The following is a 10,741-nucleotide window of genomic DNA, read 5'->3' as shown; positions in this document are numbered from 1 at the left end:
TTAGGCCCTAAAATTATCAGCGTCAGGAACATGTGATGTCATTCCATGCAAATGCCAGGGGGTAGATTCAGGGGGATAACATATACTGGCCAACAGCTGTATATGGCAGCCATCCAACCATATGGATTGAACCCATCGGTTGTTATCCGAACAGCTACACTCTTCCAGTCATCTATTTTCTTATGAATTTCAACAAATTTCTTCCATGCTTCACGATACTGTGGATGTTGCATCTTTTTTGTATTGTACATCTTCCCTTCGGCGGCCCATCTCATATATTGGGTAGTTTCCCCGGTCATATAAAGCCTCTGGATCCTTTTTGTGAATGAAAGATATCGAAGGATGTTGACGGCAATTTTGAGCTGCCTCCTGCTACCATCATCATCTATTACCTCAATATACCTAGAGGATTTGCACATGACACGGTAGTTCGTATCTTTATATTCATTTCTAAATAGCATGCATCCGTTTGGACAAGCATGTATTTGCTCATATGGCATCTTAAGTGAACCGAGGATTTTGTTCGACTCGTACATGTTCTTTGGCAATATGTTTTCTTTAGGCAGCAGGCTAGCAATAATTGACAAAAACTCATTGAAGCAAATTATGCTCATGCAATGGCTTGCCTTCGGGGCCATTAGGCGTGCGATGCCATCTAGTTGACTAACCTCTGTATGGGCGTGGAGGTGTTTCTGTGCAACAAACAAAGCAGCATGATACTCTTCTGGGCTTTCCGGCAGCTCCTCGGAGTACGGGTCCTCCCGCGGATCTGCACGGCGGATGTCATCTAACAGGTTTTCAATCCGAGTATCATATTCGCCGGTGCGCTATCACACCACCTCCGCCCTGGACTGTTCTATCTCACCATGTAATATCCGCCGGTAATATCCTTGAGTAAACCCTTGTTTTCCTAAGTGCTTACTCATAGTAATCTTATCTCTTTTAGTCTGGTTATCACACTCCGTGCATGGGCACCAAATTCCATGAACCGGCGTTTCTCCAGCAAATAGTAATTCCAGGAAACCATTGGTCTTCGACCTCCACTCAGGGGTCATACCCTCAATGCTGGGATGTACGGTGTATATCCACTCACCATCTTCCATCCTCTGATATAGACTAAAACATACACATAATGTTTTTATAGGTAACAAGTGGTTCCATCAAGTTTTACGACATGCACTGAGCTATCTAATAGGTAAAGATAGGTTCTAATCCCACCCGAGGAGGTGTAGGCTGGATACGCTTCCATGCCGTACTCTGACCCGAGACAAAATTTCAGCAGCACCTCCCCGCTGTTCTCTAAATACATGTCTCGGCAATATGCTGAGAGGATGTGCATCCAGAGAACAACAAGGAGACACCGTCGAAATTCTGTCTCGGATCGAAGTACAACATGAAAACGACCAACCTACAGATCCTCCGGCTGTCCATGAAAAACATGGACAATTCGAAAGAGTGAGGTTATAAATATGCAAAGACTTGCATATTTATAGATACAACCCTTTCGAACGGGAGACACCTAGGTTACGCGACAATTTAGGTGATCTACAAATAATGGAAAACTACACATGAACGGGAAGAGATTACCCTTGAAGCGTGCAACGGAATTCACTCTCTCTATTGTCAAAATAGATGCATGTCCTGCACGAAAGAATGAAGTTATGTCAATCATATGTCAAACACACACACACATCAATAATACTCACTCACACACGCACACACATCAATAGCACTCACTCACACGCACACACAAACACATCACACACACTTGAACAGCACCACCCCACACACACACACACACCAACATCACTCATTCACACACACACACACACACATCAACAACACCTCCACCCACACACACCAACATCACCCACTCACACACACATACAAAGCACACACTCACACACATTAATCGCTATGCATATACACCTTTTGTTAAAAGGGAGAGGGGGGAAACCCCTTTTGTTTAAAAAAAACGAGATTGAGTAGGGGCTCACCAACGGGGCAGGGGGCCGGCGGGGGAGGTGGATGCCAGACGTGGCGGAGCTTGGTGGAGGGGAGGCCGCGCCTGTGCTGGCTCGGTGAAGCTTGTGGCCGAGATGGTGGCGGTGGGTGAGCTCGGTGGAGGTGGGGGCACGGGGCTCGGTGGAGGCAGTCCCAGTGGCGGCGGCGGCAGAGCTCGACGGACAAGACAGCAACGCCGAGGGGCGGCGACGGCAGAGCTCGATGGACGGGACGACGATGCTGAGGGGCGGCGGCGGGCGCGCGAGGGGTGGGGGGGGGGGTGTGGGGTGAGAGGGAGAGTGAGAAAACAGAGAAGAAAGGAGTGAGCGCGCGATGGGGAAATTTTGGATAAGTCCCCGCGGAAACATTTCGGAGAGTCAACTCAAGGAGACACACACAGACCACAAGGATCTTTCGTAAAAGAAAAGGTTACATCAAAACACCTCAGAGGTTGTCACATGTACCGTGATCTCTTGCAACCGGACTTCTCTCCAAATCATGCGACGAAGAATTAAACTTGGCCCCACATGTGCGGCTTTAGTTGTGGGGACTATAGATCAGTGAATGCCACTATATCACACCGGCTAGCTGCACTGTGTGCCTAGGGCCACGGTCATCGTCGATCTTCTTCCTCCACATACCCGCCCAATTGTTGTCGACAATACCCCTTTCGCCTCCACGCTCTACCTCTTGCAGTAATCTGCCGCGCCCGACCACGCTACTTTTTTTTAAATAATACATTTTAAATTAAATTTTAGAAATATTACACTGTAATTATATTTTTGAAAATAATACCCAGTCGGCCTACTGCTGGCCGATTGGATCCAGTCGTCCTACTGGGGGCCAATAAGCCGGCCCAATGTCGGCCGATTGCATCCAGTCGACCCACTGCTGGCCGATTGGTGCCCAGTCTGCATCCTCTAGGCCGATAGGTGCATGCACTCATTTATCTGTTGAATAGGTATTGGAAAAATGTTGAAGAACTATTTGAAAAAATGTAGATCATGCATATAAAAATGTTAATCAAGCATTTGAAAAAAATTGTTAAACAAATATTTGAAAAATGTTGAAAAAATATTTAAAAACTGTTGAATAGGTATTTGAATTTTTTTGAAAAAGTGTTTGAAAAAAGTTGATCATGTATATAAGAATGTAGAATAAGAAACAAAAAATATATAGAGAGAAGAAAAATAAGAAAAAAATAATTAAATAATTCGGAGAAAAATGAAAAAAAATGAAAAAATCAAAGAAGAAAAAAAATAATACAGAAAGAAAAGAAAAAAGAAAGAAATAATAGAGAAGACCGGCGATCACTAGCGCCGCTAACCACCCCACCAGCTTCCAGTTACTGGTTAGAAAAGGGTCGTGACCAACTAGAGCTGACTTAGCCGGTCTTCTCCATTATTTCTTTTTTTTTTCTTTTCTTTCTGTATTATTTTTTTCTTCTCTTATTTATTTATTCTTTCTTTCTTCTCTGAATTATTTAATTATTTTGTTTCTTCTTTTCCTTCTATATATTCTTTTTTCTTTTTCTCGTTCTACATTCTTATATACATGATCAACTTTTTTCAAATACTTTTTCATAATTCTTTTTTCCTCTCTGATTTATTTTTCATTCTACATTCTTATACACATGTTAAACATTTTTCCAAATACTTGTTTAACATTTTTTCAATACCTGTTCAACATTTTTTTAAATACTTGTTCAACATTTTTATATACATGATCAACATTTTTACAAATTCTTGTTCAACATTTTTATATACATGATCAATATTTTTTCAAATACTTGTTCAACAGTTTTCCAAATACTTGTTCAACTTTTTTTGCAAATGCTTGATTAACATTTTTATCTGCATGATCAATATATTTTTAAATACATCTTCAACATTTTTCAAATACCTATTCAACTGTTTTCAAACATTTGTTCAACATTTTTGAAATACTTGTTAATTTTTTTTCAAATGCTCGATTAACATTTTTATATGCATGACCAACATTTTTTTCAAATACTTCTTCAACATTTTTCAAATACCTATTCAACAGATAAATGTGTGCATGCACTTGTCGGCCTAGAGAAAGCAGACTGGGCGCCAATCGGCCAGCAGTGGGCCGACTGGATCCAGAGGTGAATTAAACTTCGCCCCGCATGTGCCGCTTTAGTTGTGGGGACTATAGATCAGTGAATGCCGCTATATCGCACCGGCTAGCTGCACTGTGGGCCTAGGGCCACGGTCATCGTTGATCTTCTTCCTCCACATACCCGCCCAATTGTTGTCGACAATGCCCCTGTCGCCTCCACGCTCTACCTCTTGCAATAATCCTCTACCGCGCCCGACCACCCCCTCCTTGTTTCTCAATCTTTTTTACTTATACTTTCTTCCTCGCTCCTTCTTCCTCCTATTGTATTTGTCCCACCACTCAGCTCCTACGCATGTGAACATGTTAAAAACTGTAGCTTCAACATGAAGATATTCATTAGAACATAACATATACAATAATGTGATTCTCATACAGGCCTGTAAACAGCTAATTGTACTTCACCATATATATATAGAGAGAGAGAGAGCGAGATTTAGAGAGAGAAACAGAGAGGTTCCTAGAGAGTGAGAAACAGAGAGGTAGAGAGAGGAGAGAGAGGAGGCTGCGTCTCCCGCACACAAAGACTTCCTTTTAGCATTCCATGCCGCCATGCACGCATCATCGTCCACCTCCCACCCGGCCACTGTCCCTCTCCCTCTAAACCCTTCCCTATAAAACCCCCTCCTATCCACACCAACGAAACCTCAAAAACCCAACTCCTCCGCCGGCCATTGCTAGCTACACCTCTCTCCGGCACGCTAAGCCTCGCAAACAAAGAAAAGAGAAGAAGGTAGCTATTAGCTAGTCATTTAGTGCAGCGATGGGGCGGTCGCCGTGCTGCGACGGGGAGGCCGGCGTGAAGAAGGGCCCGTGGACGCCCGAGGAGGACAAGCTGCTGGTGGACTACATCCAGGAGAAGGGGCACGGCAGCTGGCGCCACGTGCCCAAGCTCGCCGGCCTCAACCGCTGCGGCAAGAGCTGCCGCCTCCGCTGGACCAACTACCTCCGCCCCGACATCAAGCGCGGCCGCTTCACCGACGACGAGGAGAAGCTCATCATCCACCTCCACTCCCTCCTCGGCAACAAGTAAGCCACGTGCCTATTGTTTGTGTCTTCTTCTTCGACTCCTGCGCCGGTGACTGATGGATTGGGGTTGGTTGGTTCAGGTGGTCGTCGATTGCTACGAAGCTGCCGGGGAGGACGGACAACGAGATCAAGAACTACTGGAACACGCACCTGCGCAAGAAGCTGCTCGGCATGGGCATCGACCCCATCACGCACCGCCCGCGCACGGACCTAAGCCTGCTCGACGGGCTCCCGGGTCTCCTGGCGGCAGCCGGTAACTTCGGCGGCGCCGGCTCGGCCACGGGCGCCTGGGACATGAACGCGCTCAGGCTGCAGGCCGACGCCGCCAAGTTCCAGCTGCTTCAGGGGCTGGTGCGCGCGCTCACCGCCGCTGCCGTGCCCGCGCCCGCACCCGGCATGGACAAGCTCATGGCACTCCTCGCTGCCAGCAACGGTGGGCAGAACGGCGCCGGCATTGACCAGAGCATGCTGCTCCAGCAGTGCCAGTGGGACGGCATGAACAACCTGCCGGCGCTTACCAGCTCCACGCCGGTGAACGGCATGGACAACGTCAGCGGCATGTTCGACGGTTTCGGCGCCGGGGATGGGCTGAGCTCAACGGAGTTTGGGGGCTATGGCGGGGAGAGCGGGAGCAACGTGACCGTGGACGCGGTGGTGCCAGCGCGCCCAATGGTGGCCAACGACCAGGAGTGCAACAACAATGGCGGCGGCGGTGTGTCGTGCGACCAGACGCCGGCGTCGAGCCCGTTCAACGGGCTGGAGAGCCTAAACCTGATGGATGACCTCAACACAGACGGTAGTTGGAAGGATTTGCTAGAGTGAGTACCTGCTCCCATTCCATCTACTTTCTATCAAAAAGAAAAAAAAAACACCCATGACCCCATGCATGCATGTCTCTTTTCCATCCACCCAAATAATTTGGCTCATATATTCTCAAATATTCTCTGTGCTTTTTCCTTAATCCTAATTTAGTTTATAGTTCAACTAGCTAGGTAATTTACCAGGGATTAATTGACACAATACTTAGCTGAAATGATTAATTCTCTTATTTATTTTTATGCAGGCAAATGTCATGGCTGAACTCAAGTGAACTGTGATGGGTAGATAGAAGAGATATGATCAAGGATGCCAAAAATAATCAGGAAGGAGACTGAGACTATTAATTGTTGGATTGGACGCGCTTTTCGGTCGATCAATACCGAAGATGTGAAGTTTGTTTGTTGATAGGGGATCAAGGAGGTTTATTCCACACTTTTAGTCATGTACAAAAAAGAACAGAAGGACATACATTAATGTCAATTTTTGTTTAATTAGTTTCTTTGTTGTTTCCTTTTTTTATGAGGTGGGGAATATATGTAATAACTCGGTTGTGACATAAATTGAAAGCACCTTCTTTTTTCCAGACAGCAAAGTATGTGTGTGTAAGTGTGACTATATACTCATCGTCATTATTTCTTGAGTCTTGCATAATGACGCAGGGTTTAGTTAATTTGTTTGAACTTTCTCTTGCGTGAAGAAGCTAAACTCAGGTCGTCATTTGATTGGATTGTGATTATATTTTAATCCCACCATGTTGGTCTTGGGAGTCCAACATTAGTCTTCACTGTGATCAATCTCCATATGTACTTTGCGACAATAATTGTCTGGCTACACATATTTATGGTTGATAGTCAAATTTGCATCATATGGACTACTGTATTTTAATTATCTAATTAGAGAAGATATAGTCTACACTGTGGGCCTTCCATTTCGCATTAGGATACGGTATGTATATAGTAGAAGATAAGTTTACTTTCGTGTTTTAATTAAACCATATATATGTTCTAACTGAGACAATTGCATGCATAATGTATAGCTTCAAGAAAATTTAGAATGTTTGCTCTAAATATATATAGGTAAACTGTGTCTATCATAACTTGTCACATAACTAGTTAAGGCTTACTACACATTTAACGGTTTAGGGTCTTCTCAGCTTTGATTAATTCCTCTGTGTGTGGGGTCTTCTCAGCCAGAACGAGGTTACTTGTTGGATGAGAATTGACTAGCAGACACACATCACTTGTACTACTGAAATTAACCAGCAGGGGACATGCATGCATATATATGATAGCATGCAAACGGTATAATAGTATAAAATGAGGTAGTTGGAGTTGGACAAGGACGGGTAGCGCTCACGCTTTAGCTTGTCAAATTGGAGAAAGTTACCTTATTAATCTTCTAGAATTTCTCCACACACTATCACTGACACGAAAATCAAGGCAAAAAACACTATCTTCATTAATCTATCTAGCTAATCCATGGTTAACCAGATTCAACTTGATAATAGTAGGACATATGGTACTCTAATTGATCAAGCTTAACTAGTCCATTACCGATATTAATGCTAAGCAATCAATTCGTTTAGATTTGCAAGGCAGTAGTTTCGACGCACAAATCAATTAAAGCAAGAAAGAAGAACTAACTAAACATCCATGTCGATCGCCGGTGTGTGTCCTCGGGGCAGTTTCTGACATGTCTTGTTCATGTGTGTACGTTCCTGTTTAATTAGCTAGCTTAGTTAGATTCCTTTTTGTGATGGGGCAGTGGATGCAAAAAATATCCATCATCGGCAGCTGCTTGAATGCACTTTTAGTTAAAATCGCAGCTACTTGGTGTGACCCTGATCGATGCCTGCCTCACATAGAACTTGGCAATATGAGTTTCTATGTGTATCTATGAATATACTTTTTCTCTTGGTCATGGAACATATAAGTCACATAATTGGTTAGACAGTATGTAGAGGGCTCGTTTCCGGTCACCACAAGCCATTGACCCGCCTCTGCTTGCACCTACGTATATGCATGCTCTGACTGGCCTGTCCTCTATGCTCACAACCTAGCTTAATTAGCATATAGCCTCCCTTTTGATTAGCAGCTAAGCTCGCTTTATCCTCGAAAAGCTCGCGGGCTTTTCCGATTTGACACAGTGGTTAGAGCTGTTAGACTGCTTAAACCTGTTTTCTTGCAAAATGTCTATCCCTTTTCCCATGAACAGTTTGGGCAGTTTTAATTTCTCTTTCAAGGGAAGCAAAAGGCTGGGGCCACGTTGATAAATGTAAAATCAATATTATTGTTAGCTTATATTCTACACGGTCGCACCTCTGCACCCAAGATTTCATTGTACATTATCTCACCGTGCCACATATCTTACAACCTCTTTATTCTCTGCAACGAAATATCATAAACATATATTCATAAGACAAAAAAGACGATGCATTCCTTCTTTACCAATTTTTTTTTTTGCCAGCATAGAGTTGCACTGAAAAACGTGTACATCATAGTACCAAGTATACTTTCTCACTGAGTTTTACTGAAACTTGAGAGAGAATTGAGGTTTGAACAGAAAAAGGTTCAAAAGTGGGAATTTCTGCCAATGTGAACATGTATACTCCTCTGCACCTTACAAATTAAATCACATAAATATTTTCAAGTACGGTCAACACAGGGGTACGACCTCCTCTTCCAAAAAAGCTGTTGTTATCAGCAATTGATGTAAATACATATACATACCCCTAGTATAGTCTGGATGTCATTCATTCTTAACTCTTGAATGAAAGAAGCAAAACAAATTATATTATTGAGACTCTTACCAAGCCCTCTTCCAATGTTCAATCTTTGCAAATCAACAAATAGCCAAACAATCAAGACACGACCGTTCCGTATTGTCTGGTGGCTATATTCCAAGGACATCCTATGGGTATGTTGACATGAATGACTGTGCAAAGGTTGATGTTCCACAACAATTCCTTCCAGCAGTCGGTCTACTTCATGCAGTCATGTTTGTCCAAGTTTGATTGTAGGCGTACTGTTCATTGTGCTCATCCAGAACATGCAGACAAAAAGATAAAGATAGTGAAACAACACAGATCAGAAGTTGCTTTCTATGATAAGTTACATGTCAACAAAACAGATAGAAATAAGTTGGTCATGATATCTAGCCATGGTTATCTTGGGCAGCAAAAACGATAGCTAGCTAATTGAGAAAAAAAACAGGGAGGCAAATGAATGGTAGAGGTACCTCAAAAGCCAGCTACCCCTCCCACCACGGATGACGGCGGTGAATGGCGTCCTTCCCCGCAGCAACACCTCCCATGGTGGATCCCGAGTTCCCGACGATGGACGACATTTAGCTTCTGCGGAGGCTCTTACCACAACGTTCCCGGGGGAGCTCTAGGGCCTCCAGCCGTTGGTGATCTTCACCAAAAGCGGCGTCCATGCCGGTCTCGGGCCCACCTATGGTGGTTGGCGGCATCCGTGCCGGTCGCCGGTACTCTTGCGGTGGCGCACCCCACCTTTGTTGGGCTCGACCCTAGACTAACTCTCTCGCTGGAACGGAGGTGGAAGAAGCAGAAACGCAGAGCAGGAAGTTTTCTGGAGACCAACGCCTAGGCGCACCAGCTCGCGACAAATACGTATAACCCAGCCGGCTTTTTAGCCCAGCAGCGACGCAGCGCCCACGCATCCAACGCCCACGCACTCAGGAGCGCCTGGCTGCTGCATGCGAGCGATCCGCTCGGGCCTCGCGCACGACGCGGCCGGCCGCTGCTAACAGCCTGACTACAGCCACTACGCGCACGTACACGCTGCTGCACACATGCACGCCACACACGCACACACGCGCTACACACATACACGGCCGTGACCCAGCCCGTGGACCCGACCTGGTGCACCGATGCCGGTCGCAATGTCACGGACCCGACCTTGCGCGCTGACGCCAGTCGCACCATGCTCCGTCACGACTTATCCACAACAATCACCCCCAAACCGTATGAGCCGGAGCCGGGCTATGTGACCAGTAAAGTAAGGCCGTTCGTGCGGCCGAGGCGCCGTTCCTGCGGTAGGCGTTTGTGTGCTAGAAATATTTGTGTCCCTCTCCTTCTTCCACCTACCTCCGAGCGAGATAGTCTGGGGTTTGTCCCAACAACCTTCCGGTGGTTTCTCCCTCATCGTCCTCACCTACGCAAGGAGCAACGGGAGTGGGGCGTCGAGGAAGGAGAAGCAGAGGGAGAGACTGAGGAAGAGGATGCAGAGGAGATGGAGGCCCTACCTAATATACTACCCATCAAAAAAATATACTAAACCTATTCGGTGATGTGTTCTGGTCCGAGCCGGGCACAGACGAGACAGCGTGGTTAATTCCAACAATCAGCCCCCCCCCCCCCCCCCCCCCCCAAAACGATGTCCTCAATTTACAGCTTGGACGCCGATCCTTCACCTCATCTTCAAAAACTTCTCTCGTCCCGAAGATCTGGTTAGGATATCTGCAAGCTGGTCGAGTGGTGCATAAGTTTGCTTTCTTCCACAGACTTTTTTAGGTATCGATACCCCGCATCGATGTGCTTGCATCTAGCATGACGCACTTAATTCTTCCACATAGAGATTGTAGACTTGTCGTCAACGTTGAGCACCACTTGTTCCGGTTCCTTACTTGTGAGGTCACCAAGTAGCCTTCCTAGACACACGCCTTGACACATCGTGGTTGCAGCTGCAATATACTCTACTTCACATGATGATAATGCCACCACTTCCTA

The 10,741-nt window shown here is 45.6% G+C and overlaps 1 protein-coding gene across 1 annotated transcript; it reads left to right on the top strand.

Annotated features, from left to right (window-relative positions):
• Nucleotides 1–4,842: 4,842 nt before the first annotated feature.
• On the top strand, nucleotides 4,843–6,686 carry LOC109777689 (transcription factor MYB53-like). The gene is made up of 3 exons (XM_020336265.4): nucleotides 4,843–5,172; nucleotides 5,253–5,990; nucleotides 6,236–6,686. Exons 1-3 carry the CDS (start codon nucleotides 4,907–4,909, stop codon nucleotides 6,267–6,269), a joined length of 1,038 nt encoding a protein of 345 aa, XP_020191854.2. The 5' UTR covers nucleotides 4,843–4,906; the 3' UTR covers nucleotides 6,270–6,686.
• Nucleotides 6,687–10,741: the final 4,055 nt, after the last annotated feature.

This window comes from Aegilops tauschii, chromosome 4 (assembly GCF_002575655.3).
Source record: "Aegilops tauschii subsp. strangulata cultivar AL8/78 chromosome 4, Aet v6.0, whole genome shotgun sequence".
NCBI classification, from domain to species: Eukaryota; Viridiplantae; Streptophyta; class Magnoliopsida; order Poales; family Poaceae; genus Aegilops; species Aegilops tauschii.
Note: the sequence above shows the minus strand (reverse complement) of the source record. Positions and strands in the feature narration are given on the sequence as shown.